Genomic DNA, 20,648 nt, shown 5'->3' with positions numbered 1-20,648 from the left:
CTTGATGTTAATGTAAGTGAGAGTACATTCTAAGAGGCACTTTAACTCTTTGAATATGAAATTAGTCCTTTAAATATGTTTTAAATGCGGTGTTTACTTTATTAAAAGGCAATATCAATTTGGATCATTTAAAATAGATAATGATTGTAATAGTTTGGCAATAACAAGATTTATGAGAAATAGGAAGACTTGAACTCGATCAATATATCTAATTTTGCGTTTATTTTGGTATTATTATAAAATACAATTATTTTTATATATTCAATAAACAAATGTATAATCAAAGAATAGAAAGCTTGTATACTTTAAGCCAGTCAGGAAAGCTCAATTGTATCTGTCCATAATAAGATTGCAAACTCTTGTTTTTGTTGTTATTGTCTCTCATGATGTTGACTACCTGGAATTGTGTGTGTGCTCTCATACTATATTGCTGTTTGAATGCCAAGTGAATAAAATGCCATCCTGCTGAATGGTTATATTTGCCTTTCATGTGACCAAGTTGCTGAGTCAGGCTGTCATATTGAGATCAAAATATTAATTTCTGTTTTCACAAGTTCAAAAACTGATGACAATTATATTTATTAAAAATGCAGTGAGATTTATGTGCTGAAAGGATTATGTAATGTATGAGATATGATATGAGTTTAAGTTCATGTTTCATATTTGTTAGTTCATTATAAGGTAAATCTTTTTAAATCAAATAAAAGAAAGTCAATCAAGTAAAAAAAATGATTGTGTGTGTTAAAATACAAGTAAATCAGTGGCTGAGTATACTTTGTGTCAAGTATGGAGTTGTGCAAGACAGAGTGGTGGTTTCATGAACTTGAGTATGTTATGACTGACATAATTTATGAAAACTGCTTGCATTATATGAAGGGCGTAAATAAACGCATACATTATGTTGTTTACTAAATGCAATTCGTTGTGTTTGACTGTCATTTATCATGTTGCAAAGTTGTCAACAGATTGTTTTGAAATTGTTGTACTGTGGGATGCTTTTTGCTAGTCCGTCATCAAATATTTACTAGTGATTCTATAAAAATGAACCTATTGAAGTGAAATTCAAAGTACCAATAATGGAATCATGGTAGATTTTATGTATTCAATTTAAACATTTGTTAATAGCTTCAAAAGCATAGACTCATGACCATTTACTGGGTAGAACCAGTTCTAAGTTTCCGTGAGATAGATTGTGAGAGCGCTTGCAGATGTTACCCTGGACCTCCCAGTCACAAGGTGGTAAAGTTTATCCACTATGTAGTTCGGGTCTAAGATTATGAACCTTGTTTGGGAAAAGTTCATCAAGTTTTGTCCCTGATTTCTGGTGCTGTCCACACAGGCTATTATAGCAGGCATGACCTATGTTTTGCCAAAACTGGATTTTTGTTACGAATAGACTTCGTAAAAAAATTAATTCCATAAAAAAAGGAAAGTATCCTCACGCATTAGCCTGTGCAGATTCCACAGGCTTATCTGGGACAATACTTTATGCACATGAATTAAGTCCAGTATTCCCTGACCATGGCTCATTAATATATATTGCATTTAAAGCTCTTATTTGCTGCCTGCATCTTCTTTGTGTTTGTGTCAGATTCAATTAGATTGTTTCTTTACTTAATTATCCTCTTATGTTGCAATTGTTATAAATCTCTATCTTCAGTCAAATATTGTGCTTATGAGATAGAATTGTTAATTGAAATCAGTTGGCAAACTGATATTAGGTTTATTTAGTAAACCAGTCTTGCAAAGTTAACTAGTGTTTCTTCAGTTTTTTAATGTCTACACTTGCATACATGGAACAACAATGACTGAACATGGTCTGAGTGAGTGTAACCTGACCCAGCTACATGTATTTGTTTTTTTCGCTGTCCTGTATCTATTGCAAGGGAAACAAGACGTACACAACAAAAGCTGTCAAGATTGGTTGGGTCATCAATTTTCAGATGGCTTTTGAAGGATTTCAATGTTCATTTTTCTGATTTTATACATGTGACAGCTTTTACATTATGTCAGTGTTGCTGATTGTGACCCCATACGGTATGCCAGCATTCAGCTCTTTCCTGTAACTTAAAGGGGCCTTTTCACAGATTTTGGCATGTTTTGAAGTTTGTCATTAAATGCTTTATATTAATAAATGTATATATTAAATTTTAAAAGCTCCAGTAAAAAATAAAAAATAACAGTTAAAAAAGGGAAAAAAAGTAGCCCGCATCAGGGCTCGAACCAGTGACTCCCGGAATCCTGAAGTAAAAACGCATTAGCCAACTGAGCTATCCTGCCAAACATACATCCTATGCGTATTTTATACGTAATGAAAGCAATCTTCGTAGTTTCGCAAATGTAAACGACAACAACAGAACTCTCCAAATTATTCAATCGTTTCGCGTTGCAACGCTTTAAAATTTTTAGGTTTTTAAATCGTCAAAAGATGCATATAATGGCTATATTAGACCATGGAAAATGTTCAGTAATACTGTTTCCTCACAAATATCATAACTAAACCGCAAATTTGCGAATGTGAAACAACTTTTTTCAATTTTGTCATTTTACCATACCGTGAAAAGATCCCTTTAAATAACTCCTTGAGACAGAGCATGGTGCAAAGACTGGGGATTTTGCTGACATTTTTTTATCAATATAAGCAGCAGAAAATTGTTATGTTTATTTATATTTTAGTATACACATACACATTTTGAATAATGTTTAAAAATCATTCTGATGTTCTTTTATGTTTATGTATAATAACCTGTTATATTACATCAATATATGTTTAATGATTGGCATGCCACAATTTCTTAAACTCTTGTACCTGTCATGTTAAAACATTGAAGAATGTTTCTTTGAGATTTTGTGTAAAAAGTAGTCTTACACCTTTCAGGACAGCGGAGGTCTGAAACTCTGGAAGAAGAAATGGTGTGTGCTGGCTGATTTCGGCCTGTTTTTCTACAAGGATGAAATGGAGGGCAACTGCATTGGGTCTATCCTCTTGCCCAGCTACAGCATCAGCCCGTGCAAGCCCCACGACGCGAACAAGAAGTTTGCCTTCAAGGCCGAGCATGAGAACATGAAGACGTTCTATTTTGCTGCAGAGAATCAGCCAGAGATGGATAAGTGGGTGGAGGCACTGCGTATGGCAGCCCTTGTGCAGCGTGCACCCGGGTAGGGATTGGTTTGTTTGTTTGGTTTTCAGTTGAGAAGGCCATGTCCAAATGACAAAATATAACTTACTGTTAAACAATTTGAAGTGAGATGCTATTTTTCTGGTGTTTAATATTTCATTTTCTTTCAAATGATGTACATTGGTGTGATTCTTGGTTAAATAATACATTTTGAAACATTTATGCAGCAAACTGTTTAATACATTGATGTTAACAACATTAATATATTATATTCTGTGTTGTTTATCAAGTTGATTTTTTTTATTTACATACAAATAAAGCTTATTAAAGAGACAGTTTTCATGCCGCGAAAAAGTGGCGACAATTTTTTTTGGGCCACTGAAACGCCTGGCAATCTAACTACTTAACCCATTTATGCCTAGTTGACACTCCCATGCTTCTAAATTGGATTAATTTATTTCCAAAATTAGGGATGTCAAGTATATTTATTAACCAGGTTTTCCGAAGGAAAAAACTGGTTATTAGATTGGCGAATGCGGGCGGGCTGGCTGGCTGGATGGCGGGCAGGCGGAACAAATTTGTCCGGGCCATAACTATGTCGTTCATTGTCATATTTTAAAATCATTTGGCACATTTGTTCACCATCATTGGATGGTGTGTCGCGCGAAATAATTACGTCGATATCTCCAAGGTCAAGGTCACACTTTGAGTTCAAAGGTCAAAATTGGCAATAAATGAGCTTGTCTGGGCCATAACTATGTCATTCATTGTGAGATTTTACAATTATTTGGCACATTTGTTCACCATCATGGGACGGTGTGTCGCACGAAAGAATCACGTTAATATCTCCAATGTCAAGGTCACCACAACTTAAAATAGATTTATTTTGAAACAAACTTACAAAGGGGGTTAATTTTGTTTGTTCATTTCAAAAGTTTAGTTTGAGTTGTCTCCCTTAATCAGATTTTTTTTCACAATGAAAACCTGGTTTTGTGACAATTTTGTCCCTTGTCTATTTATTCTATATTAAAAATATTTCTTACAGAAATTTCTTAAAGCAAACAGCGCAGACCCAGATGAGACACCGCATCATGTGGCGTCTCATCTGGGTCAAGGCTGTTTGCCAAGGCCTTTTTTTCTTGATGCTAGGCATAGATGAGTAAAAGAATTTGTGAGAACAACACCAAACATTTTACATGTTGTATTATCTATGCTTATACATATATACAATAAAGACACAAAGTGAAACTTCAGCTGCATCAGCAGGAAAGAAACCTTCCTATACCATGTAATCCTGTATGTATGGCCAGGAACCAATAGGCAAACAGTGAGACACAAAGACAGGAACCAATAGCCAAACAGTGAGGCACAAAACAAATGTATTAAGACTAGGCCCACAAGTACACAAAAAATGCACAAACATTAAAACTGGGCTCACCATCTTCAAACAGTCAATGCAAAGCATTTGTTATTTTTCAAGTTTGAAGTCCACACATTCTTTAAATACCTTTTTGTTTTTTTTATGATGTGCGTGTACATGCAAAATAAATCATAAAAAATCATAAGAAACACATGATTAAATCATTTATAATGTTTTATTTTAATGCCCCCGAAGGAGGGCATATAGTGATCGGACTGTCCGTCCGTCTGTCTGTCCGTCACACTTTGCGTTTATGTTTCGAAAATGCTCATAACTTCTATGTCGCTTCAGATTGCAATTTCATATTTGGCATGCATGTGTATATGGACAAGGACTTTCCATATGCACACAAATTTTGACCCCTGTGACCTTGACCTTAAACTAAGGGTCTGCGTTTGGGTTTCGAAATCTGCGTTTAGGTTTCGAAAAAAGCTCATAACTTCTATCAAGCGTTTATAGGGGGTCTAAGTCATCCTATGGTGACAGCTCTTGTTTTTAACAGTGTATTTTCTCTTGTATTTAAATATGGTGTATATTCCAGGTCTGGGCTGCCAAAGTTAATTCCTAAGTCTCCTATCATGAGTTGGGACGATAATGTAGACACAGCGGGCATATCACCCCCAGATATGCAACAGTACCCCTTCTCAGGGAGCAGACCAGACCCCAGGTCACCGGGATCAGAGCATAACAGGAGCTTCAATGACCGCCAACCTTTGCAGGCGAGGGAAAACGTTCAAAATTTCAGTGATCCTTACAGGGGTCAAGGTCACGATACTCGATCAGCAGCGGAATTTGGCACATACTCAAGACAACCCCAGAACCCCATGTCGCCAAATCAGCAGTTCGACCCTAGGTATCCATCAGACAGAATGGACAAAACGAGGGGATCACAGCGGTCAAATCAAAGTCAAGGTCAAATTATGCCTGAAGATCAAAAGTCAATGTCGAGTCAAAGATCAAATCAACATTTTTCTAATACTCTGCCAAGGAATCCAAGGTCTAATCAGTTGGACACCAGCATGAGGAGTATGGGATCACAGCAGAGTCAGGGTTACAACTCCTTGCCTAGAGATCCAAGGCCACGGGTTGCTGAAGGTCAGGATATCCCATACAGTCATTCCTCACCTCGGCAACCACAGTCGAACAGAGGTCAGAATACTGTGCGTCAGCCAGCACAGAGGGAAGAAAAGAATCCCTATATGATGATGACACCGCACAGAAACGATGTTAGGTACTTCATGTTCACAATATTTCAATTTTAAATGTACCAGTAATTACATATGCATATATATTTTTCGTTTGTGTGTATATTATGTTTTGTTATCATATTTGTTTCAACATCCATATTTTAAAGATTTTTAAGAACTTCAATTTCATTAATGTTCATACATCATTTGAAATTTACTGATTTTTTTAGCTCAATTCAGTATATTCATTTATCATTACCATTATAAAGTTTTTTGGAATGTGATATGGGAAAATCTTTTGTAAGTTATAAGTGTATATTTCAGGAAAATGGACCCGTACAAAAACAGTAACCGGCCCCTGCCTCAGGAACCTCCCTTGGAGCCTGTTCATGAAAGGTCCCGGTCGGGGGGCGGCGACTATGCTAGCCTCTCACGCATACGGGATAAAAAATGTAAGAGATAGTCATGCTATAATACTCTATAAGAAACTTACAAGGCTGTTCCTGAAAGCATTTTGCACACATAATGTTTCTTATGTGTTTGGATGAAGCTATTACATTTCGAGCACATTTGCTTATTATGTAATAAGCTCTTTGTAGAGATGTGGCCATTGTTGAATTTTTCATTGAGTGTTTTGTATACTGAGCAAAGCACATAGAAATTAAATCTATTTGAAAAAAAATTGTTGTGGAAGAGAAGAGGATGTCTGACCTCATGAATATCTTTTGTATATTCTAAACTGATGTGAATATGAATCAAGTGAAGGATATACGTATGTTGATAATAGTGTGGTATCCCTTTCCAGACCAGCAACTGTCGGAGGACCCTGGCACTGGAGAGAGGATTGAGCCCCGACAGGCAGTCCCTAACCAACTGTCCCCTAGCCAGCTGCAGCGCCCAGACCTCTATGTGGACGTGCCACACACCTATGTCAACGTGTATGACCAGTCACAAGTTAGAGGTAGGGCTTGCGAGACAATGGTCTATTTTAAGTCATTATGATGGAATAATATTTCAGTTATAATGCTTTGAGCTTTTTGCTAGCTGAACTCAAATTTGTTTGGATAGATATTTTACATGACGAGTTGAAAATCATTTTGGTTACTTGAGAGAAAGATTCCTTTTATATTAAAATCTCTTATACCACTTGTATTGAAAAATTAACAAAAAATGTCTTGGGCGTAAAGTGAAAAAATTAAAAAGCCGTCTCAATTTTTCTGGAGATGACGAATCCAAACAAATCATTAAAATATTTTTTATTGATTAACTACAAATCTGTTGTCTGTTATTTTAATATTTTACTTTCTGAGAAGGCTATTTACTGTGAACAAGCCACTCCACTTCAAACTATTCAGATTAGTCTTGGAGACATGGTGACCATGTTTTTCCTATTTAAAAGTCCAATACAGCATCCAGTTTTTCTTTAAGACCTGCCCCCAGATCTGCCGTCTCGCCCTCCTCTGCCAGCAGAGATGCGCCCAAGGCTGGTCGAGGACATTGCCAAGACCCACTCCCCCAACACCCAGCGTGAGATGATCATGGCTGAACGGAACCTTGAACTGCGCATGAAGCAGCCTTCATTCTTCAACTATCCCACACCCGACAGGGAGGCACTGCCAAAATTTCCACAGCCAGGGGTATGATTTGGTTTTCTAAGCTGTCTGACGAGTTATTCACTGCTGTTTTATTTATTATTTCATTAGGTTTTGTGAGTTTCAAGAAATTTAGCTCTTTGGTGTATTATTTAACAATAATCATGATTTTTTGTTTTACAAGTCATGCATTTTCTTTGTCAAGTACTATATTAAGCTATTTTACTGTTGATCTTTAAATACGATTTATACTGTGTTGCTTATTAGATTACAATAATAAGAATATGCATTTATGAACAATGACATTAGTGATATATTTTAAGTTCTAAAAAAGGATTTTCTTTCCTTATTGTTTTTGTAGTTTTTATGCCCCCGGTAGGGTGGCATACAGCAGTTGAATAGGGCTGCAACGAATCCAAAAAATTTGTTCGGATCCGAATCCGAATCCAAATATGGTTTCTTGCAGTTTTTCGGATCCCTCAGATAAGAGAAAATTAGAATTTTCTGTCTAAATTAAAGTAATTATTGTTTTAGAAGTATAATTTGACAAAAAAACATTAAACATTTATTAACAAAAAACATAACACATTTCTCGTTTAACATTGTAGCGATGTCCAAATAAAACGAAACCTTAACGCTTATTCACTTAATAGTTTGCTTGTTAAAATACACTTTTCACTGTTCATAAGTTTGATGTTTGTTTTCACAAAAATTAACATATCAACATTGCCCGGGTCCAGGCAAGCCCTATGAGCACTGACAGAGTCCCCTGCTGTGGAGAAGATTCTCTCACTGGGCACTGAGGTTCCTTGCATTACAAGATTGCATTTAAACTTAGTATATGACTTTCAAGACAATACATTTTGCAGGATTACAATTTGACAGGTCGCGAAATTATGCAAAATTTACCTGAATCAACTTCTAGCCGCACTGGATCCACTACCGTTGTTTTTAATACAACTCAGAAAGACAATAAGGATTGAAAACTTACTTATTGCCATTATAAATTGCATTTGTAATGTGTAGATCCTCCATGATTTCGAATTAGTTTTGCTCTCGGGACTCATTACGAAATGTGTAATGACAATAAAGGATCTCGAATGATCTGCTATTTGACTGTCACTTGTCAATAAATATCCACTATTACACGTATGATTTATCTTTTAAACAGAACCAGTCTGTATTAAAATAACAATACTTATGAAAACAGCGCTAGGTTACATACAACTATGAAAATAAATATGCGGAACCGAAATTTTAAGGGGTGGATCCGTACCCGCGAATCTGAAGTTGGATCCGATATCATTGGATATTTCGGGTACCCGTTGCAGCCCTACAGTTGAACTGTCCGTCAGTATGTCAGTCTGTCCGTCCGTCCGAAAAAAACTTTAACGTTGGTCATAACTTTTGCAATATTGAAGAAAGCAACTTGATATTTTGCATGCATGTGTATCTCATGAAGCTGCACATTTTTAATGGTGGTAGTTCAAAGTCAAGGTCATCCTTCAAGGTCAAAGGTAAAAAAAATAAAATAAACATTAATTTTATTTTAAAGCAGCGTTCTCATGAAGCTGCACATTTTGAGTGGTGGAAGTTCAAGGTCAAGGTTATCCTTCAAGGTCAAAGGTCAAAAAATAAATTATTTTTATTTCAAAGCGGCGCAATAGGGGGCATTGTGTTTCTGACGAACACATCCCTTGTTTTAGTATGCTTTTAATAAATAATGCTAATGTATTTTTTTATGAATCTATTATAAGCCATGTCACTTCAAAGCTTACATAATTTTTGTTATCTTTATAAAAACTGCACTTCACTGTGTTATTTGGCCTTAACATAATCTATACCTTACGAATTGTGCAAGAAATATAATATATGTTTATGTCACCTTTCAGGACAGCCCAAGGTCACAGACGTCTCAGAGGTCACAAAGGTCACAGAAACCTTTGTTACCCCAGCAACCAGGTTAGTTGGACAGAAGGGCATTGTTTTTGTAGAAGGTTGCGGTTCATAATCATGAGTTCAAAACTAATTGAAATGGTTTATTTGTAAACAAATCTGCATTTTTTATGGAAGGAAAATGTTGCTGAAACAAACACATCTTGCCATTGTTAAATTACTTACCACTAATGACCACCTTGAGGATTATAAAAATGAATACATATAATTTCATGCCAGTTATCTGTATAAAGATCCCCCGTGATACTCACCTTGTGTTAGTAGGTATGTCTCTAAAAATGCATGGGCTGTTCTTCAACCAAGTACATGCTGTTTTGTGTTTGTGAGATATATGTTGCAGAATTTGTAACCAAAAATAAAACAGAGAAAAATACGACAAATACATCCTCAAAAAAATGTTCAGCCAATATGTTTTATCATTAATACTGATAAATATTTATGGGTGTATCAATTATAAGTTTCTAGTAATAATATATTTTCTCTGCACATGCTAAAATTGGCTTTAACATTTCCCACCCTGACAGCAATAAATTCATTCAAGCATTGTTTTAACTACAAATTACTCTTCAAGTTATTGTTCCTTAATTTGTATATTAATACAATGCATAAATGTGACACTCAAATATATCCAATAAATGCTTGTCACTAAATCCTTGTTCCTTTGAATGTGAATGCACACTAGTCTACAGATGCAATGCACTCCTTAGGTTTGCAGTATCTATAACGTTAACACGGTGTCCATGTCCTGGTAACACTTGCTTGTGGATGTTTGGTTTGTAAGTCTGTCTTTGGCAGTCTGTGAAGTGTTTAAATAAAAAAGACACAGAAAGTAATTACAAACTTTTTTTCATTTTCAGCTCGACTATTATATATGAAATATATATAGTAGAGCTATCCTACTCACCCTGGTGTCGGCGTGACCGTCTGCGTTAGTGTTACCGTTAGCGTTAGTGTTAGCGTCTGCGTTAGCGTGCAAATGTTAAAGTTTTCGTACTACCCCAAATATTTTCTTTGTCCCTTGACATATTCCTTTCATATTTTGCATTCTTGTTTACCAACATGACCCCAACCTATAAACAATAGCAGACAACTCTATCAAGCATTTTGTCATAATTATGGCCCCTTTTCCACTTAGAATATGCAGCAAATGTTAAAGTTTGCGTACTACCCCAACTATTTTCAATGTCCCTTGATATATTGCTTTCATATTTTGCATACTTGTTTACCAACATGACCCCAACATATAAACAAGAGAAGAAAACTCTATCAAGCATTTTGTCATAATTATGGCCCCTTTCCCACTTAGAATATGCAGCAAATGTTAAAGTTTGCGTACTACCCCAACTATTTTCAATGTCCCTTGACATATTGCTTTCATATTTTGCATACTTGTTTACCAACATCACCCCAACCTATAAACAAAAGCAGACAACTCTATCAAGCATTTTGTTATAATTATTGCCCCTTTTATTCTTAGAATATGCATATTATTGATAAATCTATGTAAAACTTTGCGTATTACCCCAAATATTTCCTATATCCTTTGACATATTGCTTTTATATGTTGCATACTTGTTTACCAACAAGAGCAGACCACTGTATCAAGCATTTTGACATAATTATGGCCCCTTTTACACTTAGATAATTGAACATTTTGCTTAAATTGCCATAACTTCTTTATTTATGATCACATTTTATTATTACTTTGACAAAACAACACTTACCTGAATACCACAATAGGTTCCACCGAAACAATACCCCACGCCCCTACCCAGAATTTTTTTTTTAAACATCATTCAAAAAAATTACCACACCCCACATTATACCCCCCTCTCACCCCCCCCCAAAAAAAATTATTTTTTATTTTTTACTTTTTTTATTTTTGAAACATTGTCTAATAAATGACCACACCCACATTATACCCCCTTTCAACCCCCCCCCCCCCAAAAAAAACAAAAACAATTATTATTTTTTTTTTTTTGAAAGATCGTCTATATATTATTGAATATGAACAATTTCCCCATGATGGCTTTTGTTATACTGTCAAGCACTCGAATAGTCGAGCGCGCTGTCCTCTGACAGCTCTTGTTCATTAAAATTATCAAATGTTAGCTTTGCTTATTCTACTTCTTTAATCTTTTACTTGCTGGAAATAGTTTAAGTCAACCTAGAAGTGATAAAAATAATATGTATGGTAGGCTAGACTGTGTTGGTTCTGATTGTAGCTAGATTTTATTTAAAGATGCAGGTCACTTTACAGACTGGCAACTTGTTACTGTTTGCTGTGTGTTTTTGTTGTAGACATAGCAAGTATGTATAGGTCACAAGAACCAAATCAACTATACGACCCCAACAACTCCTATCTGAAGCCATCTGACCAATATGACCAGAACTACAATGTGAACACTTCTACCCTATCAAGCAACTTAAATGACAGTGATACCACTCTCACAAACGAAGATGAACGTAATGACAAGATCAATGAATTCTACGGACTGGGGAAATACAACACAAAAGGTGCTTATCCTCAGAAAGAGAAGACCCGATTCATGTCTGATATTGATGTACGGTCAAACACGATGCCATCTAAACCTCTCACAGGGGTGACAGGAGAGAAGGATTTCCGTCTGAGAAGCTTGCCTGAGCATGTTCAGTCAATGCCTGCCTTGTACCACGAGCAACAGCCTCTGTCCATTGTGGTCCCAGACAGGAACGCTGTCATTAACAGTTACATAGACCTTGCCCCCAGCAGCAGGCCTTCAGACAGTAGCCAAGTAAACGGGCATGATACCACTGACACTATGGATAGGAAGTCTGCTTTCCGGCCCCTCTCTTCGTCAGGGAGCAGTTCCCTACAGAGGATCCCTAGTAGTGACCTAGGTGCCCCGGAGTACAGCAGGCCTTTGAAGAACTCTGATCGCTATGACAGAGGTCAATCAAGCATCCAGCCGTCTCAAAATGAGTTGCCATGGAAACAAGGTATCATCTTTTTGCTCTCTACACTTCTAGATTTCTGCGTTTTCTAGCCTCATATATCCCTCTTGCAATCAACGGCACTCAGAGATGTGTTCCCAGTTCAACCAGTTCCTGTTTGAATTTCTTTTTCTGTAGCCATCTAACATGCTTGGTGTAATCAAGAAGTTTATGTTTAACATTTTTCATATTTTGCCACATTTAAACATTAAACTGTTTTAAATACCGATAATTTACTAATGGTAGTAGTTAGAGATTTAGGAAGTGAGATTTTGACGTTACTGTTAATATTTTTCCTTTATCAATACATTAACTTTTAACAGTTCTTTTAAAAAAAAATATTAGATTCCTCACTGTTAGAAAACTGCACCTTTGTATCCAATATCTGCCTTGGTATTACTTGTACATTATGATGCATTTAGCTTTTCATTTAAGATTTCTAGCTTAAATTCATAGTCATATTTTTTCCTTACACTATCCCCTTCATTAGAAACATTTTTAGTCCTATAGAATGTTATATAAATGTAGTGAAATGTAGTATTTAGATCTTTAATGTTGCTTCAATATAGCATGCTTGCATGCCCTAATGTGTTACATGAACGAAAATATAAAATACAGATAAGGGATAACATAAAACACAAAATGAATTCACAAACAGATTGAACAATTGTGTTTCTGATATTTGATAGTTTCTAATATGTTTTTCACATTGGACACAAGAGAGACTTTCTTGAACATAAATAGAATAGGTCAGAACAGCAACAAAAAATATTTTATATTTCATGTAATGTTTTGCAAAGCAATATAGATGTTCTTTCTCTGATAATTTAGATAATTAAAAAAAATGTTATTTATTTTTAATTAGTGTCAGTGATATCATAATGGTAAATAAAGTATAGTATTAAAGCTTTGAGAGAAGAAGTGTTGAGAAGAAATGTATGTCAAAAGATTGTTATGCAAATAAGTTAACTGTATTGAATATTTCAGAGTTTGCGCCTAATCAACGCAAAGGTCAAGGTCAGCAAAAAGGTTTTCAAGGTCGCAGTGAAGGTATGAGGTCGGGACAGGGTGCCGGGCCCATACACACTGTGAAGGAGGAACCAGACATGCCAGATTCACAAGTTATTGTAAGAAAGCAGTGCAATACTTTGATTAATGTCAAACTTTGAAACTTTATGCCATGGTTTAAGCTCTGTAGAATTCAATAGCATTTTCATTGTAAAAAAGATTAATCAATTCAACTTGCACAAAATATTTAATCATGACTCAAAAATAAAATTGTCTGGGCAAAATACAATTTATTACTGTAATTTATTAATTGCAAGTTAAAGAACAGTGTTGTTTTTTCGTTCAAGTATATATTTTCCCAAATGGGACCTAAACATTCCCAGTTGAAGGTATCCAAAAAAGATTTTGTTTTTAAATAATTCTAAATATGTCATTTATCACCAAACCAGCTCTATAAGTTGAACCTTAGAAAATATCATGTTTACATCACTTTTATTATAAATTTTAAAATATTTGTAAGCATGAAATCAACTTCATTAATTTCCAAATTTTAGTCAAAATGATGTAATGTTTCACCAATCTAAAGGGACCATGCCTTATTCCAAAAATGGTGAAAAAAAACACGCAGAAGTACTATGTCCACTTTTCAAATTCAAATTCATTAGTTTTAATTGTTGTGTCAATCCCATTTTTTCCGTCCTTCATATGACTAAGAATTAGATGTATTGTTATGCAGGAGACTGACCTTCCAAAGCGTGTGTTCCCCTTGAATGGGCCTCGACTACGTATGAGCATTTCTGCCACAGACCTGCTGGGCAAGACAGTGAGTGCACGCTGTAATTGTTCATTATTGCAGCAGACTTGTAATGAAGTTCTCTACAGATAATTGTGTAAAATGCTTTAGTCAAGAACATGACATGTTTAGATGGCAGATTTTCAGATAACATAAGAAGTGCACTTACTAATATAGATATATTGCATCTTAAATGACAAGTTTGGATCAAATATTATAAAGAGTTGATATCTTGTAGAGTAACATTAACCCATTTATGCCTAGTTGACTCTCCCATCCTTCTAAATTGGATCAATTTATTTCCAAAATTAGGGATGTCTAGTATATTTATTTCTATATTTAGAATATTTCTTACAGAAATTTCTTTAAGCAAACAGCGCAGACCCAGATGCGACGCCGCATCATGCGGCGTGTCATCTGGGTTTGCGCTGTTTGCCAAGGCCTTTTTTCTAGACCCTAAGCATAAATGGGTTAATTGTACCATAATTCAATGTTGCCCCTTTAGCATGATGAGCTGGTGCTGCTGCTGATTCAGCTGCGTCGAGACAAAGCCGACCTCCACGAGCAGCGGGACGGCATACGCAAGACCATCGAGCAAAACCGGCCCGCGGAGTTCTTCTATAGAAAACTGTAAGAGCTTCTCACTTAGCACCACACTTTAAAAAGTGAAACATCCTCCACACTGAAAGCACTACTTTATAAATGGATCTTACCGTATAGACATCCCACCAACAACAATACAGAACAGAGTATTAAATCTGTAAAAAAACAAACATTTGGCAAACATTTTTTCTTCAGTTTCTGTAAAACACTATATCTGATGACAGCTCTTTATGAAATTGAGTATGCCTGCTATGTTCTTACCAAACTTCCAGGTTAGTATATTTAAATGTTTATTTTCACATCATGAATTGAGCCCAATTTTCCGAAAGACTACCGGTAGATCATATTGTTTGATTTGCAGACAATGTATCGAGGCTTTACGGATACTCAGTAATGAATGTAGCTTTGAAATTTTTAAATCGTGATGAATGGAAATAACACTTAAATGATGAAATGTAAGACTGAATGAATCCTTAATGATCTTGCAGGCAAAATGAAGGTCGTCCCATTGACCCTGAGAAGGAGATCCAGCACCGGAAGTACATGGACATGAAACACAAAGTGGAGGATGTTGAGAAACGGGTAAGTGGCAGTGGGAGGTTTTGTTTGGTGGATAGGGTACAGTGTTACACGTTTTGTGGGATTCGGACCTTAAATTGAGGATTTATCAACAAAGAGACATCTTATTTCCAGGTCCATATTAATTAACCTTTGCAAGCTTCTAAAGCTGTTAGAAATTCTGACAAGCATATTTCATATTAAGTTTTCTCTGTTTTTATCAGTAAATGTATTTGAACTTTTGTGACATATTTTAACCAGTATTATATTTATGTAATAAAATTGTTAAAATGGTTCCTAAGGGATAAACTGATTTTAAGAAGAAGATTTTTTATAATGATCTTTTTGGATACTACTACCAATTATATAACCTTAGTGTGTTTGTGTATTTAGGGAAATTTTTATGCCCCCGGTAGGGTGGCATATAGCAGTTGAACTGTCAGTATGTCAGTCTGTCTGTCCGTTCGAAAAAAACTTTAACATTGGCCATTACTTATTAAATATTGAAGATAACAGCTTGATATTTGGCATGGATGTGTATTTCATGGAGCTGCACATTTTGAGTGGTAAAATTTCAAGGTGAACATCATCCTTTCAGGTCTAGGGATCAAAAAAACAAATCTAAGGGAAGTGATAAGCTTTAAATGGACATAATTATCTGACCTTATATATTTGTTTTAAATAAATCAAAGTTTTTTGAGGCTGCATTGTGTTTGTGACAAACAAATCGTGGTAAAAGGTCAAGGTCAAGGTCATCCTTCAAGGTCTAAGGTCAAAAATACAAATCAAAGGGAAGTAATAAGCTTTAAAGGGAGATAATTATTCAATATTGAACATAGCAACTTGATATTTGGCATGCATGTGTATCTCATGGAGCTGCACATTGAGGGGTGAATCTACAGTCACGGTAGTGGCTTTTAATTATTTGCTTCTAAAAAATAGAGAGTGGCTTTTAATTATTTGCTACTAAAAATAGAGAGTGGCTTTTAATTATTTGCTACTAAAAATAGAGAGTGGCTTTTAATTATTTGCTACTAAAAATAGAGATTTGTTAGAGACAATTATTTTCAAGGGAAGTAATTTATATAATTATAAATTTCATATTATATATTTCCTTACCAGGAATTTAACTTCTTTTCACAGTAACTGTACAGATTTTTATTTGGATTATTTATAACTCAAATGAATGATTTGTCAAAGGTTTTTATGCTCCCCGAAATAAAATTTCTGCACATAGTTGCCAGTTTGTCCTTCCTTACTTACTTCCTTACTTCCTTCCGTCACACTTTTGCTACCGTTTCTCATAGCACCTTCAATACTTTACCAATCGCTTTCAGATTTGGCATGTAGGTACCTTGCATGGACCTCTACCTTTTGATGAGGTTGAGGTCACTGGGGTTAAGGTCAAGGTCACAGAGGCTAATAATAGACTTCCTTCTGTCACACTTTTGCTACAGTTTCTCATAGCGCCTTCAATACTTTACCAATCGCTTTCATATTTGGCATGTAGGTACCTTGCATTGACCTCTATCTTTTGATGAGGTTTGCAGTCACTGGGGTCGAGGTAAAGGTCACAGCGGCTAATAATAGATTTTTCCGTCACACTTTTGTTACAGTTTCTCATAGCACCTTTAATACTTTACTGATTTTTGTTTCATGTTTTTCATGAACATACCTTGCATGAACCTCTACTTTTTGATGAGGTTTGGGGTGAAGGTCAAGGTCAGCGAGGCTAATAATAGATTTTTCCGTCACACTTTTGTTACAGTTTCTCATAGCACATTCAATTCTTTACCAATCTCTTTCATATTTGGCATGTAGGTACCATGCATGGACCTCTACCTTTTGATGATATTTGAGGTCATTGGGGTCAAGGTCACAGAGGCTAATATTAGATTTTTTAGGTGGTTATTAACACATATATTGACAAAGTGCATCATCGGGGAGCTTCCATCAGTTTCACTGATATTCTTGTTTTAAATATTATTGAAATGAATAACTTAAGTAAAACGATCTTATTATACAGTCATTGTTCTGAATGATGATGTAATTTCCCTGAATTTGTAGCTGGAGGTGTACAAGCCGCTGGTAAATCTTGTCTGTAACATGGTTACCATGGGCAGTCTGTACGGAGGCGACAACCTAATGCTGGCCACAGAGTACAGGAAGGTATGGGGGTACTATGGGAACTTGATGTCACTGATGTTAATAACCAATATCATTGTTGGTGTAGGAGCATTATTACTGCTTTAATTGTTGTAAGAATTACACGAGATCTTTATTGGTGTAAGAGCATTATTTAAGAACTTAATATGTGCAACATAATTATTAAATACCTTTATTGGGTTAGCATTATTAATAGCCTTTATAAGTGTAGAAGCATAATTTAAGGCCTTTATTTGTAGACCTTTATTGTTGTAGAAGCATAATTAAAGGCCTTTATTGGTGTAGAAGCATAATTTAAGGCCTTATTTGGTGTATGAGCTGTATTTAACTCTTAATTTGTTCAGAAAGTCATTATCAGTGTAAGAGAAGTACGACTTCTACATTACAGCACTTGCTGTCCCCAGAGCAGTATTCTCCACCCAAGAAGATGCTGGAGTTCTCTCGGCGCCGTCAAGAGGAGCAGATAGTGCAGGAGATAGAGGAGGATGTGAGGCAGCTTACCCAGGAGCAGGCTGACCTGCATGTAAGTTGGCTAGGGTTCAAGTCTGGTGCAAGTGGGCATGGAGGAATGGATTTGTTAAGATTACACTGGAAGGGGAAAGGAGAAGAATTTAATGTTTGTGTTTTAATGAGGTGGGATGTGCATGATTAACTATATACTAATATGTGGTTAAAGATCAAATTGTGGGTTGAGCTTAATTAAATATTATGTATTTAGATCTGCTCCCAGTGTATGCATGATATGGATCAAATAATACAGTTACTTTAAGCAAATTTGATCTTAGTAAATATGTATTTGTCATGGAATTAGTGGCATAGAGAGTACTGAACAGATCATATTCATCATGTACACACACTATATGCTTGTGTTTATTACCTCAGTTGGTGGAAAATGTTTGGAAATATATAAATTACAAACATTTAACATAAGTTGTTGATGAGCATTAGAATTGTGTCTTGTTCTGTGAAAATTGGGCAAAATGCATGTGTGTAAATAGTCGTCCCAGATTAGCCTGTGCATTCTGCACAGGCTAATCAGGGACAACACTTTTCGCTTTAAAGGTATTTAAAGGAAGTCCCTTTTTACAAAAAATCTAGTTTAAGTTGAAAGTGTTGTCCCTGATTAGCCTGTGTGGACTGCACAGGCTAATTTGGGACAACACTTTATGTACATGAATTATGCCCAGTTTTCTCAGAACACGACACAATTGATTGTACAAAGTTAAATGTGTGACCCATGTTACCATGTTACCCAGGGTTCTTACTCTGCCCGTTTGAAGGTGAGAATCCAGACACTTCTACATGTATATTGTGTTCAGAGGTTCGCACAATTAAGCCTTGTACATTATCACATTTCCTTCTTTGCATTTTCAATTTTTGTTTGGTATTGTTTGTTAGGTTTCATAAAAATAATTTGTCATGGGTGTTCTGTAAGCTGTCACTTTGTTGTTGCAGTACAGCGCAATGCAGCAAACTTTTGTGTCACATATGTTAAGTGCTGCCCCAAAAGTTTTAAAAATGGCTTTGTATGGAAAGTGTTACCCCAAAACTTATTGAAACATAGTTAACGAAGTGAAGTGTTATATCATACCTTTTGTGAAGGGCAGTTAGATATAAAAAGTGTTTCATCCACAGTTTAGTATAATTGTATTAGATATAGGATGTTTGACCCCACAGTAATATTGAAGTGATGTTGAATACAGGAAATGTTGTCACATCGGATTGTTTAATTGTAGTCAAATGTAAGATGTGTATTGAACAATAATATGAGCAGTGCTCTGTGAAAAAGGGGTTTAATGCATGTGCGGAAAGTGTTGTCCCAGATTAGCCTGTGTAGTCCGCAAACGCTAATGAGGGACAACTCATTTCAATTTAATGGTGTTTATTGTTTACAGAAAGTCTTTTCTTAGCAATAATCCAGTTTAGGTGGAAAGTGTTGTCCCTGATAAGCCTGTGCTGACTGCACAGGCTAATCTCGGACAACACTTTATGTATATGCTTTAAACCTCCTTTTCACAAAGGACGGTTCATATTGTAGTGTCTAGGCTTTTGGGAAGTATGACAATTTCATCAATTGTTAAATGTTGTTGACTGTGTGAGGTGTGAGATGGTTACTGTGTTTGGTCACTTGCAGCACAAGGAACTGGAGGTGGGTATGACCACAGCAGCAGTAGTACATGCTGACAAAGAGCTTTCTGTCTCCTAACTACTGTTTTGTTTGTGGTGCAGGGGTTGAGTAGTATAATATTGTTCGTGAATAGGAAAATAAAAAATAATTCCCAAATGGGAACTAAAATGTCCCAATCGAAGATTTAAAAAACAATTTTTTTTATTTTTTTTACATCTCAACATTTTGTTCACCTCCCATCCAGCTGTAGAAGTTCAACCTTAGTTAATATAAAACTTAAAACAATGTTTTCTGAAATTTGAAGCATTTTTTATCAAAACAGCAATGACACTAATTTCCCAATTTTACTCAAAATGCCCCGAATTTTCCCAATCCAAAAGGACCTGGCCTCATACCAAAAATGGTGAAAAAAACCACTGCAGGTCATGTTTGTTTTTGTCTTTAAGGTCATCTAAGAATTTGCTTTCATTTTCACGGTTTATTGCTTTCAACTTCATGTGGATTTTTTAACTCTTGTTGTTTTTTCTTCCATGTATTTGTTTAACTTGCATTACTATGGAGTGTGTGCTGATTATTAAAAAACTTGTAATTCTAAAGTAGAAGTCTGTCCTAATTAACTGGAAAACCAATGCTCCTTTTTATTGGAGTAAGGGTCAGTGTTTTTTGCTTCAAATCTTATGTTTTAATAATTTCTTGAATTTCTAACATTTTAAAAGTTTTTAGGCAGTTTTATGCAGAGATAAGTTAACACTTACATGTATATTGTTGGAACTATTAGATATAGGTATCTTGTTTAGAATGCAGTATGTATGTCGTTGATTTTTCAAAAGAAATTTTATATTGATGTAATATACATAAATTGATTGTTACTTTACCTTGCCAGATAAGACTAAATACTCAACATCTGATTTCGTTTGATTAGTATTCAATTAACTGCTAAAAACAATGCTTGAACTGCTAATACAATAACTAGAGGTCCTTTACAAATAAACTTCTTACACATCATAAAACTCGTTTGGAAATTACATATTTATTGATATTGAAGTAGTAATTGAAATGAAACAATGAAAGCCAATATGCAAAAGGTAACATGTATTTGTTTTTAATGATACAGAATATATTATTTCCTCTGATATGATATTCAT

General features: G+C 35.4%; 1 protein-coding gene across 8 annotated transcripts in view; it reads left to right on the top strand.

Moving 5' to 3' along the window:
- The window catches only part of LOC127837513 (uncharacterized), an 81,269-nt gene that overhangs the window by 26,862 nt on the left and 33,759 nt on the right, over positions 1 to 20,648 (top strand). For 6 of the 8 annotated variants that reach the window (XM_052364691.1, XM_052364715.1, XM_052364667.1 and 3 more), the window contains 14 exons: positions 2,879 to 3,159; positions 5,081 to 5,770; positions 6,051 to 6,178; positions 6,532 to 6,687; positions 7,155 to 7,363; positions 9,211 to 9,280; positions 11,576 to 12,253; positions 13,235 to 13,374; positions 13,992 to 14,078; positions 14,554 to 14,678; positions 15,140 to 15,233; positions 17,277 to 17,378; positions 17,764 to 17,898; positions 19,510 to 19,524. In XM_052364691.1, the coding sequence (XP_052220651.1) occupies positions 2,879 to 3,159; positions 5,081 to 5,770; positions 6,051 to 6,178; positions 6,532 to 6,687; positions 7,155 to 7,363; positions 9,211 to 9,280; positions 11,576 to 12,253; positions 13,235 to 13,374; positions 13,992 to 14,078; positions 14,554 to 14,678; positions 15,140 to 15,233; positions 17,277 to 17,378; positions 17,764 to 17,898; positions 19,510 to 19,524 (2,910 nt within the window). The remainder of the gene's footprint in view (positions 1 to 2,878; positions 3,160 to 5,080; positions 5,771 to 6,050; positions 6,179 to 6,531; positions 6,688 to 7,154; positions 7,364 to 9,210; positions 9,281 to 11,575; positions 12,254 to 13,234; positions 13,375 to 13,991; positions 14,079 to 14,553; positions 14,679 to 15,139; positions 15,234 to 17,276; positions 17,379 to 17,763; positions 17,899 to 19,509; positions 19,525 to 20,648) is intronic. The other 2 variants (XM_052364681.1, XM_052364699.1) reach the window with 1 other exon arrangement.

The sequence above is a fragment of the Dreissena polymorpha genome, chromosome 1 (genome assembly GCF_020536995.1).
Source record: "Dreissena polymorpha isolate Duluth1 chromosome 1, UMN_Dpol_1.0, whole genome shotgun sequence".
Lineage (NCBI taxonomy): Eukaryota > Metazoa > Mollusca > Bivalvia > Myida > Dreissenidae > Dreissena > Dreissena polymorpha.
This window is presented reverse-complemented; position numbering and strand designations above follow the sequence as displayed.